At 43.0% G+C, this 24,838-nt stretch overlaps 1 protein-coding gene across 2 annotated transcripts in view; it reads right to left on the reverse strand.

Annotated features, from left to right (window-relative positions):
- Nucleotides 1-24,838, reverse strand: part of RFX4 (regulatory factor X4) — a 132,592-nt gene that overhangs the window by 71,026 nt on the left and 36,728 nt on the right. For both annotated transcript variants that reach the window (XM_012772771.2, XM_076007065.1), the window contains one exon: nucleotides 21,592-21,715. In XM_012772771.2, the coding sequence (XP_012628225.1) occupies nucleotides 21,592-21,715 (124 nt within the window). The remainder of the gene's footprint in view (nucleotides 1-21,591; nucleotides 21,716-24,838) is intronic.

A 24,838-nucleotide genomic window follows, 5' to 3' on the forward strand; every position in this document is an offset into this window, starting at 1 on the left:
AAATGAAACAGCAGCCCTCAAACTATGTTTATGCTATGGTTATAATTTATATTTGTACAAATATAAGAAGGGATAGGAAATGGGGAAAAATGAAAATGGGTATTTGTTAGGGTAGGGATTGTGGTTAGAACAAAAAGGGTTTGTACATATGTGTACTTAATCAACTTTTTTGGTTTTTTTTTTTTGCAAATAGAAAAGGATTTTCTTGTTAGAAATATTTCTAATTGACAAAGAAAGTTTAAGATAATCTTGAAAGAAGCACCAAAAATCTATTAGAATGTTATTAATGGTTGCTTGTTTGCTTGCTTTCTTTTCTTTCTTTCTTTCTTTCTTTCTTTCTTTCTTTCTTTCTTTCTTTCTTTCTTTCTTTCTTTCCTTCTTTCTTTCCTTCTTTCTTTCTTTCTTCTTTTCTTCTTTCCTCTCATTCTTTCTTTTTTTTTTTTTTTAAATAAATCATTCCTTATTTCCTGTAAACAATATGTAGATAATAAAAGAAAGCAGCATTTTTCATTTGGTTGCTAAACCTTATTATTACTTGATTTAAGAGACTGGACTGGCCAGGTGCAGTGGCTCACACCTGTAATCCCAGCACTCTGGAAGGCCAAGACAAGAGCCTCTCTTGAGGCCAGGAGTTCGAGACCAGCCTGAGCAAGAGTAAGACCCCCATCTCTACCAAAAAAAATAGAAAGATTAACCAGGCATGATGGCACATGCCTGTAGTCCCAGCTACTTGGGAGGCTGAGGCAGGAGAATCATTTGAGCCCAGGAGTTTGAGGTTGCTGTGAGCTATGATGGTGTCACTGCACTCTAGTCCAGGCGACAGAGTAAGACCCCCTTCTCAAAAAAAAAAAAAAAAAAAGAGAGAGTTCTGAAATCTTTCTAAGTGTTTATCCAAATGGTACCTTACATAACATCCACAAAGCAAACAGATAGAGCCCCTGTTGCCTGGCCCTAGGTTAAGGTACAAGGGGTTGCAGACTCTGGTCTACAGACATGCCACAGGGCCACTGGGAAATGAGGGCTGGCTTTCTGGAGCCACTTATTTTACCTCTGTGAGACAACGAAATGTACAATCCGTGTGTTTGTAATTCTATGGACTGTGATTTTGAGGAATTATTAAGTCATGGCATGGGACCTGAGAATTCACTGATCAATTTAACCTATGACTTGTCCATTGCGGATGGTTTTTACTTATTCCTTTTGAATAATGTGTAAGTCAATATGTGCAGTTTTACCATCTTTGTGACCAGCATCACCCTCTGCTGAATCACCGAAAATAGACCAGGAGAGTCCTTCCTGACTCCTCTCTTCCTAACGCTGCACAACCCTTGTCCCGTTGATTGTGCCTTCGGGACATCTCCTGACCCAGCCCTTTCTTGTAGCCCCCCTGCTGCTGCTCTGGCCCACCGCTCTCTCTCGCTTGGACCACAGACACATCCTCCTAACTGGTTGCCCTGTCTCCAGTCTTGTAGCCTCACCAGCAGGATCCTTCTAAAATGCAAATATGATCATTTCATTTCCTCACTGGAAATGCTGGTGCCTCCCTGCTGCTGACTCTGGATAAAACCCAGGCTCCAGGCTCACGCAGGTCCTGCCTCCGTAATGCCGTTCGCTCTGCCTGGAATGCCAAGCCCACGTTGTCCCCACTCGTCCCCGAGGAGTTCCTCTCTTTCTCTGAGCCTCTCCCACTTTCCCTGTGACCCTCCCCACGCAGCCCCAGCCGCCCTCGCTGTTCCCCTAGTGAATCGGGAAGCAGTGGCACACAGCGGGTAGGACTCAGGCTCCCGTCCTGGCTCGCACACTGTGCCAATCACTTTACAGGTATTGCCTCATGAATCACCACAGCGGTCCAGTGCCAGGTGCCACTGCTGGCACGTTCCCTCTGGAGGGATGAGTATACTAAATCCGAGAGAGGGTAAGCAACTCACACAAAGCCACACAGCTCACAAGATGCAGACCTGAGATTTGAACACTCCCAGTAAGACCTGACAGCCGGCCTCAACAATAAGATGGCTTCTGGATGAAACAAAGTGTCCCCAAGCCCCCGATTTCTTCCTTTAACAGCAGCCTTTATTTCTTTTATGTTGCATTCACGCATTTGCACATCGGGTGTGTCTGAGGAATGGAATGATTTCTTGTTCCCATCTCCTCTGCAGTGAAGACTTCTCTTCTATTCCCCTCACTCTGGGCTCCTGGGAATGTTCCGGTGTCCTCTGCGACAGGCAGGGTCTGAGAGCCTTGCCCCCGGTAGGCCAGGGAAAGTGGCAATAGCTGAGGGGACGGTGACGTCAGCAGGCAGCCTGGTGTCCCCTTTTAGATGAAACCCACCGCATCCACTAAAGTGGAAATCTGTCAATGGCACACTCTTCTGCTTAATAAAAGACTAAGCAAAAGTCATTCTGTTTGATAGTTGAATTCCTCAAGTGGATTTATTGGCAGAATGATCCGGGTCATTACCAGTCCACCCTACAGAGGCCCCTGACAATTCCCCACAGCCACCTGACTCAGCAGAGTCTCCTTCGCCTAAAGCTCGGACACCACTCTTTGCTTCCATCTTTTCTCTCTAAAATTCCTTATGTGAACCCCGCATTCCATCCAAATCAGACCACCTGGTGACGCACCGTTCTCTGAATGCTTCCCCGGTCCCTGTCTCTGCAGCTACCTGCAGCTCTGTCTCCCTCCTCTCCCCACAAAGCCCACTCCGCAGCCTGCATGCACGCCACTCGTCCCAATTCCCTGACCGCGTCAGGGCTCCTCCTCCTCCAAGTCATGACTGCACCTGCCACTTCCAATCTGTGACCGAGTTCCACCCTCTCTCTACCTTGAATATATCCTGATTCTGCCCACAACCTCCCATCTCCACCCATCCTGGGACCATGATCTTGCACCTGGGTTGCTGCAATGGTCACCTCATTGCCCCTGCTTCCAGCTGTGCCCCAACGACCGTTTCTCCATGGAACCTGCAGAGGAAGTCCAGACCTGCGGGGTCCTGCCTGCCTGGCCCTGCCTTTGGTCCAGCTCCCCTCTTGCCCCCTATGCTCTGGCTATAAAGAACTTCTTCCCAAGTTTCACGAACACACTGTTACCCCAGGCTGCCCTTGTTGTCTTGAGCCCTCTCTCCATGTCCTTTGTCTGCCCAATGCCTTCTTATCCTCACCTCCTAGCTTGTACCTTATTTCCTCCCAGAATCCTTCCCTGGGCTTCTTGTTTGGTGACCCGAGTTATGTGGTCTATAGAATCTCTTTTCTTTTTAATGAATGAGGTTGATAAATAAAAATTGTGCATATTTATGGTATACAACATGGTGTTTTGAAATATGTTGTACAATAGATTTCTTAAACTTATTCCTCCTGTCTAACTGAAATTTTGTATCCTTTGACCAACATCTCCTCCCTGCCAATAGAATTGTTATAAATAATCCATGTTCTACTCAGCTCTGCAAAGTCTTTACCTCGGCCCATGGGACTCTCTGTGGACTGGGTTTCTCGTTCTCTCCCCCACATTGAACAAGCTGCAGCCTCAGTAACCGTAGCAGCTTGACTACTGGCACGTAGCTTGGATTCATTCAGCATCGAGTACCTAGTACCTACTGAGCGCCTACGATATGCCAGACACTTTGCTAGGCACTGAGGGGACACAACACTGAGCAAGGCAGAAACAGCCTCTGTTCGAGAAGCTTACAGTCTAGCACAGGAAGACCAAAAATAAACAAATGGAAAAGTCAATGTGTCTTAGATAAGTGTTACAAAGAGGGGCCAGACAATCTGGGCGAGGGGAGTAGAGAATGTGGAGGTGGGGGTGAAATTTTGTTCAGGGTGAGGAGGACTGGGTGATCATGTGGCATCTGAGGGGTGAGCTGGAGGAAGTGAGAGGACAAAGCCTGTGGACATCTGGGAAGGAAGTGGCAAGAAGAGGGAATAGCCCATGGGAAGGCCCTGTGCGGCAGGGAGCTGGTTTGGCTGTTTCAGGAAGAACGAGGAGGCCGCTGTGGTGGAGCGTGGAAGGACAGAGGGCGGAGGCTGGGAGGGTTGGCGGGGCAGGTTCATGGGGGCCTTGCAGGCCTCTGTCAGCACATCTGCTTCCACTCTGAGTGAGGTGGGAAGACTTTGGTAGCTTCAAGGAGGGAGGTGAGGGATGAGATCTGACTTACCTGGCTGCTGCGGGGAGAACTGACTGCAGGGGCAAGGGTCAAAGCAGGGAGACCAGTCGGAAGGCTTCTGTGGTTGCCCAGGCAGGAGGGAAGGCGGCTGAGTACATTCATTCATTGACTCAGTGAATGAAAGAATGAATGAATCCTTCTTCTGTTATTAGCCATTTAAGTCTCCAGTGTTGTGTTAACATAAATAATACTATAAGCAACATCTCTGTACATAATGATTTTTATTATTGTTGATATTTTGCTTTAGGTTTTCCCTTCATAATAGTTTCTCAAACGCAGAGCTGCTTGCTCAAAGGGGACAGATATTTCAATGCTCCTAAAACATGCTGTCAAATTGCTTTCCATAAAGTATAGAAGGGCATTAACATTTTTTAAAAAAATGTGCTAAGTTAAAAAGCCAGAAAGGACCTTTTGCCCTTTCTTCCATTTGAGCATGGGACCATAACTTGCTTGGTTTATCCTGCAGGCTTGTAGTGGCTGGAGGGGTTAGAGGCGGGGCGACAGGCTGGTCTCCTGGGGCTCGTCAGCTGGGAGTGGGTGACAGTGGAGGGTGCGAGCTCACCCTCAACATGCTTCACAGCCCACGGATGCCAGGGAGCAAAGGGGGCCGGGCCCTCCCTGCCTCTCTGTGACTTCTTCCTCTGGTCACCTCCTTCCTAGTCCATTCTCTTCACTGACAGTTAGTGCCCCACACTTCCATCCTTTCACGGATCTTCAGAAGCTCCTCATTCAGTCCCGTTTTCAGGCTTTTGTGGTACGTTCTGCTTTCCCAAGCAATGGATTCGTGTGGCCAGAATTTTTGGTTTATGAAAATTCTTTACCTAAAAATATTAGATGGCCAAATCCTCCTCCTCCAAAAAGAGGGAAAGGCAATTTCAGATGAAGCAATGAGAGAGAAGGAAGTTTGTTCCGGCTGTGCTGGGGGATGGGTGGAGGCACTGCCACCAAACCGCATTCTGCCCAAATGGAGGTCAAGACTTTTCCCACTCTGAGCAAAGAAAGAGCTGCTGCAGATAGCACCTCCTCCTCGCAGCTGCAACAAAAACCTGTGGGAAGGGGGTTTGGCTTTTTTTTTTTAAGTGTTTCTTATGGGCTGCAAATTACAAATTATTCTCCTCTCCTTTCACCAAATAATCAACTGGTCCCTGAATCTGAAAGCCCAGCACAATTTAGTTTGAGTCTCAAAATGCAGGGTCGGTTCAGCCCCGCTAAGGCTGCTCAGCTTTTAATTTCTGGAGCAAGACTCAGCAAACAGTAAAACACTTTTGTGGAGCTGTGAACGCTGAGCTTCGCTGTGTGATAAATGAGCAGACAGGCAGGCAGCCCCTCTTTCTTTTTTTGTATGGATTCAATGAAGCCTGCCTAAAGAACACCACATGCTGTTCTAGCTACTGATCTAACATTCCGCAACATCCCAGCCTTCCAAATTCCCTTTAATTACTCATGAATCCCACCCTTCTCTCTTTCAGCCTGGGCAGACAGAGCGGGGGGCTCCGTGGGGCTGGGGGTGGGAAGTGGAGCTCTGGAGAACCACTCTCTCCAGAGCTACTGGAATTCTTTTTTAGGTGGAGGTGGTTGGTGGTCGTGTTACTCATCTCTCCCGTCCATTCTTCTCCCCAAACACCACACTCCAGGTTGAAGGTAACCCCGCATGCGGGATACCCTTGCATGATTTTGTGGGTTCAGGTTTTTAAGAGACATGAGTTTTAAGCAAGCTTTGCTGAAATTACATGTTCAAACATTTGCCCTCCTTTAAGATGAGGAAGGGAAAGAGTGAAAAGAGGAGCTGACATCACTGAGCACCGCTAGGCACCATGTCCTAAGTAAGGTGTTTTATACTCAGTATTAAATTTTATCCTAAAAAACAACACTGGAGCAGAATATGATGATCTTGTTTTACAGATGAGGAACTGGGATCCAAGGTGATTCGAGCTTCCCTAGGTTAAGTCTCTGGCCGGTGGTGGAAGAAAGCAGGAATCTGATTCTGCTGTCTCTTTCCTTCTTTACTTTGGCGACACACACACACACACACACACACACACACACACACACACACACACACACATACACACGAGCCAGCAAGTGTCCACTAATTATGCATGAACCCCCCAACCCCATGTCCCACCCATGGCCTCTCTTGGTGCTGCCTCAAGAGATGAGTCACCCCTAGAACCTCACAGGAAGCTGCTTGGTCTCATCGCTCTACAGACAGACTTGGATTTTGACCCCAAATCGCTTGATCAGTTTGATCTCCAAACTTAGTCATCAGGCTTTTGTTTGTTTCCAAAACTTCAATCCACCCTCAGTAGGCTAAGATTTGCCACCAACAAGAAGTAATCTAAAAGAAATTCCAATGCAGTGGAATAAGTAGATATCCTTCCACACCTTGAAGGAGATAAACTCATGTGCATTTAAAGAGTCAAGTATACTGAAACAGTTTAAAAATGAGAGCTGTGGGTCTAATTTCAGCGGTCATTTGGACGTGGAAACAGAAGGGCTTTTTAAGTAGGATGAAATTAGAAATTTAATACAATGACAAGTTCCTTTTTTATAACCATGTGTTATGGAAATCTTGTGGCTTCTTTTAAAAAACACACATAAGAAACAATTATTTAAACAAGAGAGACAAATGATTAGGGAAATAAGTTGGTTAAAGGGACCTGTCACAAATTTAAGTCTGAAAGCAGGACACTTGCTTTCTTTTTTGACAATAAAACTAGCCTCTTTTTCAGAGAAGAAAAAATAATTAAGCCCGGTTATATGAATGAAGATTTTTAAAATCCTACCCCAATGCTTCCATCTAAAAATGAGCATTTGCCCGGATAATTTTACTATATTGGTATAACACTATCCATCAACATTTTATTTTTAAATTTCAGAATTTAGAGGGGTACGAATGTTTTGGTTACATGGATTGCTTTTGTACGGCTTGAGGCCAAGTTATGAGCATACCCATCACCCAGATAGTATATGTTGTACCTGTTACGTATGATTTCACCCATCCTCCTCTCCCCTCCCACCTGCTCCATTTCCGTTGAGTTTTACTTCCATCTGTGCACATGGACAGTTTTTTTGATAGCACTTCTGGGGTGCTAGGGGGTTAGAGATGCTGCAGATTCCACAGGAAATTCCCCAAGAGAAACTGCAACTTCTACAAGAAATTCATATTGAGTGCAATGAGGCAGAAGTGGAATTTAAAGTCACGAGTGTGGATTGATGAAGGATTCTGTGAAAAGCCCCCGGGCTAGAAAGGTAACAGCGAATGTGTTGCACTTTGAGGGGTAGCATGGATGGTGATTACAAGAAAATCAAAAATCCATACGTGAGTCCAGTATTGTCCTCGGGCTGACTGGATAATGTGTCACATGTACATGAGGGAAGACAGTCATCACACACTGATTTAGCTAGAATGAGGTGAGTTACATAAGATACAGGTTAAGTCAAAAATGGAATAATTCTGAAGATTATAATAAGAGAGGGTGAGGGTGGTAATGGCAGTGTGTGTGCAACGCAGGCAATTTTTAGAATAATTGTTCTCAAAATTGTTCAGAAGGAAAAGCACCTAGAAGGGTTGGAACATTGATATGTTAGTGATGATATTAAAATATCATCACCTGATGTATTAAAGTCATGAAATGTTGCTGTAGTAAACTGAACTCATAATTACAGCTAACAAGCGTTGAGTATTTGTATTTACCAGCCACTGTGCTAAGTGCCTTTCACAGTCATTATCTTGGCAAAGCTCCAGGTGGCTACTATCATCATCCTATTTTACAGATGAGGAAACTGAGGCCCAAAGCTATTAAGAAGTTGCCTGAGCTCATGCTCATGCAGCTGGTAAGTGAAACAGCTAGATTCAAACCCAAACAGTTCAACTTTAGAGTTGAACTATATACTGTATACTGTGAACTGTATACTATGAACTGTATACTGTACTACACTAAAACAAACAAATAAAAAAACACACCCTAAAATAACAAAATACACAATCTGCTGTGAAATCCGATATTCTGAAATGGACACTCCACAGCAGAGTCTAAAGATTAAGAAAAACACATGCAAGAATTTAAAGGAGAAAGAAAGTCTACCTATGACTTATAATTTTTTTTCCTTTGAAAATTAGAAAAAGACCATCACTAAAAGATTCTAAAGATGCCTCCAGAATGTCCCCATCTTCTGCTGTGTCACTTCAGGTGTGTACAAGCAACCCCTGGTCAGGGCTCCCACCAACATGAAGTGATCACGGGAGTGGGCAGATTGGAGGGATTCGAGGAAGAGGGCTACTGTGTAAAATGGGGGGCGGAGGTGTTTCATCCCTGTCTCCCTTGCAGAGACAGGCAGCTGCTGAAGCACACGTCCCCAAAACACACTTGGTTTTTTCCTATTGCCCAAGGATGGCCAGCAAGGACGGAGGAGCCAAATATCCAAGGAAGAGCCACTCACAGCCCAAACTGCCAATTACCTCAAGTGTTCATTGGAAAAAGACAGGACGTAAATAAATTGAATTCATACAAGTACGTCTATTGCTCAGCTTCCCTTTCTGCAGTCTCCCTACCTCTTCCTGGTGCCTCTCCCCACCCCCACCACCACCCAGTCCCGTTTGGCGAGGGGCAGGCAGTCCTGCCACTGAAGTGTGACTTGGGAAGACCACTGAGTCCCTCTGAGTCTTGATTTCCTTAACTGGAAAGTGAGGGCAGTGTACCAGCACATCTCTAAGTCTCCTTAATAGATTAAGCTCAGACATACTGAGTCGTTAGTAACTAATAAGTATTAATAAGTTATCCTATCATGTTCTAGTTGCATTTTTACAGACAAACCGAACTGAGGAATTTGAGGCATCAAGCTTCAGGGGAAATATATTTTTGAGGCTAAATAGCTTCTCTATATATTCAAATTACACTATGTCATAACAGCCCTAGTGCCTATCCACAAATCTGCCTTTTCCTGAAAAGTTCAGAAAATTGCTGACCCCAAATCATGTCACTCCCAGTCTTAAGTGATCACATTGCACCACCTATGCTACTTTCCCTGAACCCACGATTTGAGAGTACACGCTGCACTCTCTCAGGATCCCAAGCTCCACTTCACAGTTATAGCATATGAAAGGATGCAAGGATGTCTGAAATGCCCTTAGGTGGATAAAACAGCTAGTTGTCTACTTCTTTCCAACCAAATCCTAATCTTTATTTATTTAAATTTTAAAAAACTTGATTTAGAGACAGAGTCTCACTATATTGCCCAGGCTGGACTTGAACTCCAGGGCTCATGCAGTCCTCTCGCCTCAGCCTCCTGAGCAGCCGGGACTATAGGCCTGTGCTACCATACCAGGCTCAAACTCTAGTTTTTTATTCCAGATGACAACGGACCACATTTTTGTGTCTTCCTGAGCCAAGGGCAGCCAATGAGATACGAGGAAGATCATTGATCTGGGCTCTAAGAAAGAGTCTAAAAAGAACTGACTCAGCTGGGAGGTTGTTTTTTTTTTTTTTTTTTAAGCAAGCCCATTGCTTGGTAATCAGTTAGGAGTTTTGACCTTTCTTTCTTTACTCCCTTTTTTTCTAATTCTTGCCAGGAATATAGTTTTGGGGTACAACAGCCATTCTGGACCATGAGGTGTTGTAGAAGTTGGAAGCCATCTTTAGGGCAGAGCATAAAGATAGAAAGAATCCAGGTTTCTGAGGCTCTTGTGGGGTGTCCCACCGGAGATGGGTTAGCTTCTCCTGGACTTAGTTTATGTAAAAAAAACAGAAAGACCCCTAACTTAGTTAAGCCACTGTTTAGGGATGAGGAGAGGCATCTTTTACTCACAGCCCTAACACAATTCCTAACAGGTACGCCTTCTGATTTCTACCCGGGACTTACGTTATAGAAAAGGCTCCCTGTTTAGGTCCTTTGAAATGACCAGAAATCTCATATTGGCAACACAGGCATCTCATCTTTAAATGGGAATAAAAACAGTACCTCCATTTCCTGGGTCCGTACGTAAAGAGCTTGGAAGTCTCCACTCTATCCTAACAAGTAAAAAGCTGAACAAACTGAAAAATCAACAACTCTTCTTCGATCCCTAAGTCAGGGGAAGACACAGAACAAATTTCTGCCCCAGGATTGGAGAGACAGGTGAGCACAGCGAGTCAGGGCCTCCTGGAGCAGAGAGCGACTCCTGCGTGGAAGCTGCTGCAGGAAGCAGTGAGGGGTGTTGCTGGAGGCTCAGTGCCGGCGAGTCTGAGAGTTGAAAATAACTCCAGGAGGATCCAGCCAGAGGGGGCGCCACACAATATTGAGAGGTTTACCTCCAGGTGCTTGACCAGGTTCCCACAGTAAACGTCATAAGAAAACCCCCCTCATGCTTCTGGCAGGGAGGGGAAAAGGACCATTTTGATATATGCCAGAGCATTCTGTTCTTCCTAACAAGGCCTGCCCTCAGGAGAAACTAGTTACCCAGAGCCTCACCTGTGGGGTATAATCAGAGCCTAACTGACCTGGGAGAAGAGAAATAGTCATCTCCAGCCCCCTCTGGCCTTCCAAGAAGGGAAATAGCCAACTCTCGACATCCTGTCCCACCTGAGGGGGGAGAAAAAAACTGAAAGACACTAGTAAAGTTTACAGAGGCAGAGACTCACTAAAAGACTGAGACCTAATCAGACCTAACCTTGGTACATCATGTCTAGCCAGTAAAAAAAAATTATGAGGCATGCTAAAAGGCAAAAAATATAATTTGAAGACTGGGCATGGTGGCTCGTGCGTGTAATCCTAGCACATTGGGAGGCCAAGATAGGAGGATTGATTGAGACCAGCCTGAGCAAGAGCAAGACGCTGTCTCTACAAAAAATAGTAAAATAGCTCGGTGGGGTGGCACACACCTGTAGTCCCAGCTGCTCAGGAGGCTGAGGCAGGAGGATCTTTCGAGCCCAGGAGTTTGAGGTTGCTGTGAGCTATGGTGATGCCACTGAACTCTAGCCTGGGTGACAGCATCAGAACCAGACATGGCAGAGATGTTGGAATTATCAGACCAGAAATTAAAAACAACTGATTAATTTGTTAAGGGCTCTAATGGATAAAGTAGATAGCATGCAAGGACAGATGGGCAACATAAGCAGAGGTATGTAAATATTAAGAAAGAACTCAAAAGCTAGAGAGCATTTCATCACTGCAATAAAGAATGCCTTTGACAGGTTTATTAGGTGACTGGACACAGCTGAAGAAAGAATCTCTGAGCTTGAGGGTGTATCAATAGAAACTTAGAAAACTGAAAAGCACAAAAAGAACAAAGACTGAACAAACAGAACAGAATATCCAAAGACTGTGAGGCAACAGCAAAAGATGTAAATACACATAATAGAAATACCAGAAGGAGAAAAAAGAGAAAGGAACAGAATAAATATTTGAAACAATAATGACTGAGAATTTCCCCAAATTAATGTCAGACCCCAAATCACAGATTCAGGAAGCTCAGAGAACACCAAGCAGGATAAATGTAAAAAAGCAAACAAAGAAAATCTACACCTAAGCATATCATTTTCAAACTACAGAAAACCAAAGATAAAAAAAATCCTGAAAAAAAAAAAAAGCCAGAAGGAAAAAACACCTTACCTATTGAAGAACAAAGATACGAATTATGTCTTACTTCTCCTTGGAAACTAGGCAAGCAAGAAGAGAGTAGAATGAAAAAGTATCAAGACAAAAAAATCCCACCAACTTAGATTTCTGAGAAGCTGTCCTTCAAAAAATGAAGGAGAAATAAACCCTTTCTCAGACAAACAAAAATTGATGGAATTCGTTTCCAGTACACCTGCCTTACAAGAAATGGTAAAAGAAATTCTTTAGAGAGAAGGAAATTAATGTTGGTAAAAAAATCTAAGATCTGGATAACGAAAGGAAGAGCATCAAAGGAGGAATAAGTAAAGTATAAACTTGTTTTTCTTGTTTTTAATTTATCTAACACATGAAAATTTATTCAAAATAATAACATTTGATTATGTATGCTTTTACATATACATATAAAACACATACACACATATGCTTATGTAGGCTTAGATACAAGCAAAATGAGTGGCAGCAATGATACAAGAGAGGGGGGAGAATTAGGGTTATTTTGTTATTATAAGGTACTCACACTACTTGTGAAGTGGTATATGTAATGTTATTTGAAAGTGGACTTGGATTAGTTGTAAATGCATATTGTAAACTCTGGGGCAAGCATTAAAAAAGTTTTTTAAAAAATATAACTGATATGCTATGAAAGAAGAAAAAAGGAAATTATATAAATGCTCAATTAAAACCACAAAAGGTAGAAGAACAGTGGAAGATAAACAGGAAAGAAAGAACAAGGGCCTCAAATAGAAAACAGTAACAAATATGGTAGATATCAATCCATTTTTATCAATAATCACTTTGAATGTCAGTGGTCTAAATGTACTAATTAAAAGACAAAGATTGCCTGAGTAGATTAAAAAATAAGACGAAACTGTATGTTGTCTATAAGAAACCCACTTTAAATATAAAGACTATAAATTAGAAGTAAATGGTAGAGAAAAATATGCCATGCTGACACTAATAAAAATAGCAGTAGTAGCCATATTAATTTCAGACAGAGCAGATTTTAAAGCAAGGAAAGTTATGAGGGATAAAAAAACAGCATTATATAATGATAAAGGAGTCAATTCTCCAAGAAGACATGAGAATCTTTAATGTGTATATGCTTCACAACAGAGCATCAAACTACATGAGCCAAAAACTAGTAGAACAGCAAGGAAAAGTTAATGAATTCACTATCACAGTTGACGATTTCAACACCCTCTATCAGAAATGGACAAATCCCAGCAAGCAGAAAATCTGTAAGAACACCATGGATCAATTGGATATAATTGACATTTGTAGACTACTTCATCCAACAACAGCAGAATATGTATTCTCCTCAAACTCACATGGAATTTTCCCCAATGTAGACTACATTCTGGGTCCTAATACACAACAAATTTCAAAGAATAGAAATCATATAATGTCTGCTCTCAGGCCACAATAGAATTAAGCTAGAAATTAAAAACAGAAGAGAACTTGAAAATCCCCCCAAAATGTAGAAATAAGGCAACACTCTTTTAAATAATAAATGGGGCAAAGAGGAACTCTCAAATTTAAAAAATTTTGAACCAAATGAAATGAAAACACATCAAAATTGTGGAATGCAGCAAAAGCAGTGAAAATTTATAGCATTGAATGTATATATTGGAAATGAAATACATCTAAAATCAATAATTTAAGTCTCCACCTTAGGAAACTAGGAAAATCAGAGCAAATTAAAACCAAAGTAAGTAGAAGGAAAGAAATAATAAGAATTAGTATAGAAATCAATGAAATTGAAAATAGGAAATCAGCATAGGAATGAAATAAAATTGAAAATAGGAAATCAGATAGGAAATCAATGAAACCAAAAGCTGGTTCTTTGAAAAGATCAATACAATCAATAAGCCTCTAACCAGACTAATTAAGAGAAAAAGAGAGAGAAGACACAAATAACTAATATCAGAAATGAAAGAGGGAACATCACCACAGATCCTATGGACATTAAAAGGATAATAAAGGAATACTATAAAAAAACTCTATGCCCACAAAATTTATAACCTAAATGAAATGGACTAATGTCTTGAAGCACATGATTTGCCAAAATTCACACAAAAAGAAATAAGACAATCATCTTAGGGCTATATCTATTAAAGAAATTAAATCAATAATTAATAACTTTACAAAACAGAAAGCACTAGGTCCAGATGGGTTTACTATTGAATCCTACCCAACATTTAAGGAGGAATTTATACCAACTCTCTACAATCTCTTTCAGAGCATAGAAGCAGAGGGAATACTTTCTAACTCTTTTTATGAGGTCAGTATTACCCTAATACCAAAGCCAGACAAAGACATTGAAAGAAAATAAAACTACATACCAATATCTCTCATAAACATAGATGCAAAAATCCTTAACAGAATATAGTGAACTGATCTTTGACAAGGGAGCAAAGGCAATACAATGGAGCAAAGATAATCTTTTCAACAAATGGTGCTGGAACAACTGGACATCCATATACAAAAAAGAAAAAAAAGAATCTAGACACAGATCTTACACCCATCACAAAAATTAACTCAAAATGGGTCATTGACCTAAATATAAAACAAAAATTTATAAAATTCCTAGAAGATAACATAGGAGAAAACCTAGACGAACTTGGGTATGGTGATTGACTTTTTAGATATAACACCAAAGGCATAATCCATGAAAGAAATAACTGATAAGCTGGACTTCATTAAAATTAATGAAAGACAGTGTCAAGAGAATGAGAAGACAATCCACAGACTGGGAGAAAATATTTGCAACAGACACATCTGATAAAGGACTATTACCCCAAATGCACAAAGAAAACCTCAACAGTAAGAAAACAAACAACCCAGTTAAAAAATGGGCCAGAGACCTTAACAGACACCTCACCAAAGAAGATATACAGGTGGCAAGTAAGCATACGAAAAGATGCTCCACATCATATGTCGTCATGTAAACAGAAATTAAAACAACAATGACACACCACTACATACCTATTAGAATGGCCAAAACCTGGAACATTGACAACACCAATGCTGGTGAGGATGTAGAACAACAGAAACTCTCATTTATTGCTGTGGGAATGCAAAATGGTACAGCCACTTTGGAAGACAGTTTGGCAGTTTCTTACAAAACTAAACATACTTTTACCATACAATCCCAGCAATTGCACTCCTTGCTATTGACCCAAAGAAGTTGAAAACCTATGTCCACACAGAAACCTGCACAGTGAGGTTTATAGCAGCTTTATTCATAATTGCCAAAATTTGGAAGCAACTAAGATATCCTTCTGAAGGTGAAGGGATAAATATAGTGTGGTACATGCAGACAATGGAATATAATTCAGCACTAAAAAGAAATGAGCTATCAAGCCATATAAGACATGGAGGAAACTTAAATGCATATTACCAAGTCAAAGAAGCCAATCTGAAAAGTCTGCATACTGTATGATTCCAACTATGCAACACTCTGGAAAAGGCAAAACTATGGAGACAATGAAAATATCGTGGTTACTGGAGGTTGGGGAACAAGGAGGGATGAACAGGTAGAGAACAGAGGATTTTTAGGGCAGGGAAAATACTCTGCATGATACTATAATGTTGGATACATGTCATGGTACATTTGTCCAAACCCACAGAATGTACAACACCAAGAGTGAACCCTAATGTAAACTATGGACTTTGATAATGAGGTGTCACTGTAAGCTTATCATTTGTAACAAACATACTGCTCTGGAGGCGGATGTTGATAATGGGGGAGGCTCTGCATGTGTGGGGGCCAAGGGTATATGGGACATCTCTGTGCCTTATTCTTCACTGTGAACCTAAAACTGCTCTTTTAAAAAGGTCTTAAACAAAAAACCAAAACCATAGGGTGTGCAAAGATTAAATGAGATAATCCATGCAAACGGCTTGCCCGGGGACTGGCACAGGGTCAGTGTTAGCTATCATTATTTTATGATTTCTAGTCGAGAAGTATTTCGGGCTAACATGAGAAGGATCCTCACATGCTTGCAGACTAACTTCCCTACTTGACAGACGGAGGCAGTGAGGTTCAAGGGGAGAAAGGGGCCTGCCCGTGGTCTCACAGCGAGTCTCTTCTGCAGGGCCCGCCCCTCGAGGGCAGACTTCTTCACTCCCGTCTCCCAGCACAGGGCTGGGCCCACGACAGACACGAGACAAATGAATATCAAATAAATGGGTGAACCCAAGTGCCGAGAGAGGACGCAACATGGGAAACACTGTAAGGGAATTCGCAGTACCCAGAGTACCCCAGTTAGGAAGATTTGAGGGGACATTTCTCAACTGCAATGACCAGCACACTAGACCCCTGAGATACAGAAAGGCCAAAACTTTTCTCCCAAATTCCATCATCAGGATGTCACCAGGTGACGGGTAGTGACTACGTCAAGTCAAAAGGACAAGTGTTTGCACAAAACCCGCCTCCACATATACCTGTCCTAGCCCTGAAATAACGCGTGCTGTGTAAGTTAGGTGGTTGAGTGTAGGGACTCTGGACCCATACTTCCCAGGTTCTCATCCTGAATCCACCACTTACTTCCTGTGTGGACTTCTGCATATCACCTAATTTCTCTGGGACTCAGTTTATCATCTGTGAAATGGGGATAATAACAGTACCTACCTCATAGAATTGTTTGGAGGATTAGCTGAGGTTGATATATGCAAAGTGCTTAGAACAGTGACAGGTACACGGCAAGCCCCATGCAAATGTTTGCTATCTGATTTTATGAGAACTCTGAACACCGCACTATAAATTTGAGCTAGACCCTCCTACCACCTATTAAAAAGAATCGCCTATTAATAAGCTTGGACAACGTCACATGTATGCCAATTCCAATCTCTATTATCCTGTGCTTCAATTTATAGTTCTGATGTTCTCTAAAAAATTTATTTCACTACTTCTGCTGGAGAACTGGAGTTATATCTTGAAAGAATTTTTTCTCAATGTGATGAGCCTTGAGGGACCAGTAGCAGGAGGGAAAGTTCAGGGGAGAACAGAAATTCAGACCACACCCCCCATTCCTCTGCAGAACCCCAAGTGACACAGGCAAACGCAAACTGGGCGAGGAAGGAATTTTGAAGTGGATGTGAGATTGCAGTTTTAAATTGGAGGACTAACCAGCCTGAGCAAGAGCGAGACCCCGTCTTTACTATAAATAGAAAGAAATTAATTGACCAACTAATATATATATATAGAAAAAATCAGCCGGGCATGGTGGCTCATGCCTGTAGTCCCAGCTACTCGGGAGGCTGAGGCAGCAGGATTGCTTGAGCCCAGGAGTTTGAGGTTGCTGTGAGCGAGGCTGACGCCACAGCACTCACTCTAGCCTGGGCAACAAAGTGAGACTCTGTCTTAAATAAATAAATAAATAAATAAATAAATACATAAATAAATAAATAAAAATAAATAAATTGGAAGACTAGACTGGACTTTTGAAGTCTAAAAGAGAATCTAAATTATTGAGAAGATACTTGTCCTATAATCAATAACCAAAATATTAAATCTTCCATGAAGCTATCAAGGGTCAGGCCAAACTTACAACAAAGCAAAGCTGTGTTCTGCTTATATTCATTGAGTTCAGCCTGTTCCATCCACGAATTACACTTGTTGAGGCTCCTCTGGGTGTGTCCAAGAATCAGAGCGTAACACTAGGTGTGTAGTGAGCTGGCCAAAATCCCCCGACGCAAGAACAGAGCTGTAGGGTGACTCCTCAGTCACCTGACGGACCACAGCAGCCCGCGGGTGAGGGTGGTAGGAGGTCAGCTACAGAGCACATCCCATCAGCCAGTGTGGACAGAGATCCACAGGGGCTCCCCCCACATCCATGATGGGACGGGCCCCTGCCCCCAGCATACAGGTGACAGTCATAGCAGAGGGTGCTGCCAGCCAGGAGGAGCCCTCAACGAGCACCAGCTGGACTCTTGTTGCCTTTCCTCTGACCACCCCCTTCTCCTCCCTTCATCAACCCTGAAGAGCCAGAAAAGGAGAGAGGAGTGACCCCACTTCTTTCCCACAGCAAATTCTGAGCCACAACGAGAGCGATGCTCTGACTTAGATGTGAGATTGAGGTTTTAAATTGGACTGAACTGAACTTTTTAACAGCTGAGAATGAGTTGTAATTATCCAACCAAGACTGGTGTGATGGCTGAGTATGGTTGAATGCTGTGGGATTTCCCTCTGATGTCTTCAGAGGGCAGGGCAGGAAGGCTGGACAGAGAACTTTGAAGGCGGCTCTTCAAAGTAAGTAAAAATAAAGCCAGTTTCCATTTGTACTCCAACGAGTTCATCCCTGCTCAGTAAATGGGCTACTGGAAAATGGATACAATACTCATTTCGTATGGTTATCCTGATGGTTAAACAAGTCCACACATGTAAAAATGACTGCCATGGTCTCTCACAAGTAGAATCAATATAAATCATTCAACCTTTAACAAACATCTGAGGGCTTATTCTCTGCCAGGCACTGTTCTGGTGTTGGGTTAAAATAGTGAAGAAAAAAGTCCTCATGGAGCTTCTATTCTAGAGGAGATAGACAAAACAAAAGCAACAAATTATTTTATGTACACACACACACACAACACATGCTGTTTCTCAACCTGCCAAGCCTAGAGTAGCAGGACAGAAACGTAGCTCTGTGTGTGTGTGTGCATGCACATGTGTGTGTATAAGATAGTTCAAGTCGTGACAGATGCTATAAAGAAAAATAAAGCATGGTAAAGAAATAGAGGAGGTGGTTTAGAATGGGGCACAATTTTAGATAATGGTGATTGATTCCTTTCATTGGTAGAGCACTATATAGTTTCAAAAAAGGCTCTCAATAAGCAGTCTCATTTTATCACTAATTTGATGAGGGATTATTCCTGTCTAAATGTAGGGAAATGGGAGCTCAGAAAAAATTTGACTCCAAGTCTGGTGACCTTTCATTAGCCTTAGCCAACAGCGAAAGCAAGCACAAGACCAATTCAGCCAGAAACTTCAGCATTCTCGACACTTCTTAAATTAATTCCGGGGCCCAAAGTCAATACAACGTTACCGGGAGCCAATGCTTGCAGAGCTTGGCCACAGGCTTGGAAAGAGGGTTTGCATTTCAGATCTTTCTTGCAGCAAAGCAATTACTGCTGTCCATTTTATCAAGAACAGTATCCCAGCCAGGCCACCCTGGGGGACAGCTTCAGCACTGTCTGTTTCACCTCCGCCCACTTGCAAGCTGGGTGAGGGACTACTACCAATTTATTTTTTCCCTAAAAGCTAAACTGAAATATTGAAACTTGCCTGCTCTGAGTTAAAAGTTCATAGATGAATCATAAGTCTGGATGGATCTGCTTAAAGGAAGACTGTCCACAATTGCACCCCAAGGTTCCACAGAACAACTAGTCCCTTTCTCTCAATGAGATGGCAGCTGCAGCCTGCTGGAGTCCTCAGGAAAGGCAAATGTGTCTTGAGGTTTCAATTCAGCAACTTCATGTGGAAACCCTCAGCGGCCACCTTCTGTCCTCTGTGGCTGGAAGGACAGCAGCAATTCCCACTGCATTTGAAATTGATAGCAAGGCAGCTGCAAAGAGCATTTGCATTTATGCTTTTAATACCATTGGAGTGTTTCCTTGCTTTCAGACTGAAGATAAGATGGAGTTTGGATGCTTTTTAAAATGACTATTTTGGAAGCAACTGGCACTGTAATTCTTAGGGAGGAAACTTATTGTTTGGAAAAATAATTTGAAAAGCCATATGGGGTAAGTGAGACATCTATCTATGTAGGCACAGATGTCAACAGAAACCAAAGATCTCAGAAAAGAGGAAATTTGGTGGGGTTGTCCCAAGAAGGGGAGGAAGAGAAGAATGAGGGGAAGGAGGTTGGTGGAAGAGGAGGAGGAGAGAGAGACAGCCGAGTGGAGAAGGGCTGGGATTAGTTATGGAAGTGATAAGTCCAGGAGAGTGAGGATTCCTGGTTTCTTGGTTCACCCAACCTGTCCCTCCATCTGTATCTAAGAGGCCATCTCTGGGCTCCCCACTGTGGCCACTGTGAGGGACTGTGTAGATGTGACTGAATGTTCCAGGACCACAGACACCTGGCAAAACTCTTGCAGCACATGCATTCACGGGTGCTCTTCCTTCTCCCACTTGCTGGGTGAAGGAAGGGACACTGTAAGCCCCTCCATAGCAGAGCCCATGGGGAGTTCCCTTCTGGGTCCCCACTGCCACCATCTAACACAGTGCCTGCCACACAGCCAGGCTCAGCCAATACTCAGGGACCAAAGAAATGAGTGAGTAAGTAGCAACGGTAATTTTTTCATTGACTTTTTAATTATTTATTTATTTATTTTTTGGAGATGGGGGTCTTGCTATGTTGCCCAGGCTGGAGTGCAGTGGCCATTCACAGGCACAATCATAGTGTGCCGCAGCCTCAAACACCTGGTCTCAAAGCGATCCTCCTGCCTCAGCCTCCTGCGTAGCTGGGACCACAGGTGCATGCCACTGTGCCTAGCTCTCCACTGACTTTTAAAAAATTCTTTTCACTTTGGAAACATTGTGTTAATGCATCACAAAAACATTTTTCTCTCCCTAAGTCACCACAGAGCATCTTCCGATTTATTGAATGAAGCCAATTCTCAGCCCCTCAGTTTCTGGGCTCTCCAAGATGGTTAGCTCAGGCCCCACACTGCTCCTTGTTTTTTTGTTTTGTTTTGTTTCCTGCTGATGATTTATCTGTTAGGAATCTGAAAAGGGAATTCCTGAAACTTACACACTGACCTCTTTCTGCCATTTCAGCCCTTGGTGGGGCCTGCACTCAAAATCTAGTAAAGAATAGTGGTGCCAAATAAGCCTGCCTATTTTTTTCTTAGCAGATGCAGTAAAAATTATAGATATTAATAGAAAAAAAGAAGCTAATCACAGGAGGAAGAGTTTAGATGTATTGGCTCACATGAAATTGGTTAATTTTTTGTATAAAATCTAGATTTTCAGCTGTCAAATAAATTCATGATCAGTCTTAAAGAATGCTCCAACAGTTTTTCTTGGCTTGTTAAATAGGAATGATGGATTCTAATAATTTTTTGTATATATAGCCCTAAGTGTGGATTGAATATATATAGTGCAGCCTCAAACTCCTGGGTTCAAGCAATCCTCCTGCCTCAGCCTCCTGAGTAGCTAGGACTACAGGCACAAGCCACCAAGCCTGACTAAATTTTATTTTTTTAATTTTTTTAGAGATGGAGTCTTGCTGTGTTGCCCAGGCTGATCTTGAACTCCTGAGCTCAAGCAATCCTCCTGCCTCAGCCTCCCAAAGTGGTGGCATTACAGGCATGAGACACCATGGCCAGCAGAATATATTTTTATTATAAGGTGGAGAGAGAATAGTTAGGCCTGTGGTGATAGTACCTCTCCCATCAGAGGACTCCTAAACCTCCAACCTAATGATACAAGGCCATTTCCCAGGTTCTCCAAAGCGTTCACATTACTAAGCCAAGAAGGTTGCTGTCCCAGGCTGATTGACGTACATATAACACACTTGTGAGATCAATATTTGTCCTCAGAGAAAAGAAGTTACTTTGTACAAATTGAGCACTCAGGAAATTCAAGTGAGACATTCTCTACTTATTTTATGACATTTTTGAATTGTTTGAAATTTTTACAGAAAAGTATTACCAAACACTTTGGTATTACTTTGTTTTGGTATTATTTTGTTATAATTGTTTGACATTTTACATCATGGTATTTATAGCAAAGTTACCAAAGTACTTACTTTGGTAACAACAACTAAGATGCTTTAAAATGCTTAAAAACTATGCACAAATTACTTAAAATTGGGGTGGGGGGCATGACTCACCTTCCCAAAGCTGGCAGCATTGACGGGCTGGGTGTCGTTCTTCTCGCAGAAGTCCAGGTAATGCATGTAGAGGGCACTGCGAGGGATGCAGACCCCTTCTGCAATCTCGTAGTTCTCCTCCAGCCTAGGGAAATAAACGCCTAATGAGCAAAAAACGGGTTACCTGCCCCAAGCAAGAAGGATCTGTTCTTCCCAGTCCTCCTTCAGACACAGGCAGACTTAGAAATAACTCTCTTCCTACAGATGGGGAAACGGGGGCTCAGAAAGACAAGGCATGCTGCCCACAGCCATGGAATTAGTAGGTTGGCGGGATCAGAATCCTGGCCCCTTTGGGTATGACCCAGACCACTTTTCCAGCCCCCCAACTCCCCATCCCTCTGCTCTGTGGTCATTGGCCTGGCCGCATTCTGGCTGGATCAGCTCCCTGCAAACTCCAAAAACTATATGGGGTCTTATAGGTCTTCCCCTCAGCCATGCTTCCCACTTGTGGAAGCAACCATACACCCACTTGTGGAACCATTTATGGTAAGTAAAAGCCAAAGGATGCTGGTGCCAACATCTTGGGGCTTCTCCGCTGACAAGAGCAGTGTCTAGAAAGACAAACGCCCAAGGACAGGCTGCACAGCTGCACGCCCCCACCCACTGACTGAAGGGAGGCTACGTGACCACAGTAGAGAGCTGGCCTCATGATTACTTTCGGATCGCCGCTTCCCCTGCTGTACTAGGATTTATGATTCTATACTCATTACCTTTTTAGTGCGCATAGGCTGGGGGTTCTATAGGATAGAGTTCCTACTCTCCAGCTGGGTTCAAATCATCCCAGCCTTGTCACTTGCTGGCTTGGTGACCTTAGGCAAGTTACTTAAGCTCAGGCCCCAGGTTCCTTTTGGAGGTAATTTGCAACCACCTCCTAAGGTGGTCGCAATGATCAGATGAGGCAATGTGGGAGGCTATCAGAAGGGTGGCCGCCATGTGTGTAGACATTAGACCTCATTGGCACCCATTCTTCCTCCCACAAGTCCTGACTCTGTGCTAGATCTTTGGGATGTAAAAGAAAAATAGATACAGGGTTTTTAAAAATTATTATTATTTAAACCAAACACGAGGATGTAGGCATTCAAACGAATCCTGCCTCTGTTGTCATGGACACGTTGGAAGGCTAAACACCTCTTCCAACAACTGCTGCAGCATGTGACAATTTGGGACCTTATCTCTGGGCCTTGTCTCCATAGCCTGGGGCACATACTGCTCAGTAAACTCACCAACAGAAAATATTTCTCCTTTGATTGTAAACTGGGTTTTAGGAAACAACCCAAAGTCATGTGGGACCAAGTTTGGGGGATAAAGTGTCTGGAATAACCATTTTTTTCCCAAACATTTTTTTTTTTGGTTGAAAATAAGGCATAATTCTAAAGCAATGAAATAAATGTCCTCAAGTGGCTTCAAACTCTCTGAGAGCACTTGCCAGAGAAGTGGCCCAGCGCGGTCGTAACTGAAGTGGAATGAGGACACGGCCTCCCGAGGTGCCCACTTGAAAGGGCAGCGCTCATTCAACTCACTCCAATATGTGATTGGAAGGAAATCAGCTCAATCCTTTCGCATTCAAACCCCACGGAGGAATACAACCCTCGGGACACTCAGATAAAATGGCGCGACCCTGTGCTGATGGTCCCAGATCGTCTCATGCACTCCCCCTCTTCTGGGACGGAGAACACTGTGTAACTCCTGACGATTTTTAGAAATGTTCCAGGAAATGGTAGATATAATCCTTTGTAGGTGACCAGATTCGTTGAGGCTGGGATGGTGTCTGAGTCACCAGACACAGATACTTGGCATACAGTAGGTGCTCAATAAGTGTTTGATGGATAGAGTATTTCAGTCATTCATTCATTCAACAAATACTGATTGGTCCTATCAACTGCCAGGCTGGCGCTATCATGGTGAGCAAGGTGGTTCTTGTTTGCATACTGCAAACAGATTAAGGGTAGACAGATGGATAAAGATGGGGATTATCTTTAATTCAACAAACACTGAGTGCCAGGCAGTGTTCTAGACATTAGGGAAACCATGGTGAGCAAAAAAAAAAAGGCCCTGTCCTGAAAGGGCTTACATTCTAGGGTATGTGTCTTCAACATCATAAAATGGAATGTGTTTCCCTGTGGGAAAATGATTTCACATAGAGACTAAGTTTCTTAGGACTGTCCTAAGCTTCAGGTCCAGTATGAATGAAAATCAGCTTGCGAGGTTAGCCTGGACCCCTAACTGCCATTCACGGTATTGTTTCTCTATAAAAGTGAGTTCAGAGGTCCAAATAACCAGCTTACACACAAATTTGTGAAGGCCATCTGAATAAGACAGCTTTCACAAACTGGGGTCCCACAGGCATGCTTTGTTTGCCCTGAACAGTGTTGGCCCAACTTTTAAAATTCAGGACATTTCACATAAGAATCTGGATTTCTGGCTTCTTCTGAAAAAGCTGAGATCTGGCAACACTGGACCCATATTCCCGCATGACAACAATTGGCCAGAGTTACATGTGCCCTGGAGTTGGCCGGAGTCCTCACTTCTCCCAATTTTTCTTATACCCGGTCCATTTTCAGTTCCTCGTCTGGCTCCTGCAGGCACTTGTGTTGGCATAAGACAGGATCTATGTCCCAGTTAACTTTGCAGTCTATTTGAGGAGAATTATGCACAAGAAATAAGAATAAGTGACCACAGGTGCAGTAGAAGGTGGAAAAACAGAGAGATTAGTGTTCAGATGAGAGTAGATAATTAAGGTTTCATGCAGGGATTGGGATTAAAGTTTTGAAACAGCAAACAACAACAGCTAGCACTTGTTGAGCTCTTACTAGGTGCCAGGCACTGAGTATTCATTATCTCATTTGATCTTCACAATAACCGAATGAGGTAGATGTTATATCTATGTTTCAGAATAGGAATCTGAGGCCCAGAGGGTGTGACGCATTTGCCCACGGTCATGCAGCCAGTAATAGGAGCGTCTGTCTCCCTGCAAACCTCTGTGGTATCTGCATGGTAGCTGGAGGGGGTTCCAGGCAAGAAGAACAACAAGGATGAGAAGTGAACATGCCATGAGCTTTGGAGGACGGAGATGCAGGTCTGAGTGGAAGAGGGGGCTCGTGAAGGGGTATCTAAGAGGCAAGAACCATGGGGGGCACAGAGAATCTTTAAATGGCATAAATCTTCAAATGAGTATGGCTTAGCACAAGAGTTAGGCAACCCCTGGATT

Source organism: Microcebus murinus, chromosome 10 (assembly GCF_040939455.1).
Source record: "Microcebus murinus isolate Inina chromosome 10, M.murinus_Inina_mat1.0, whole genome shotgun sequence".
Lineage (NCBI taxonomy): Eukaryota > Metazoa > Chordata > Mammalia > Primates > Cheirogaleidae > Microcebus > Microcebus murinus.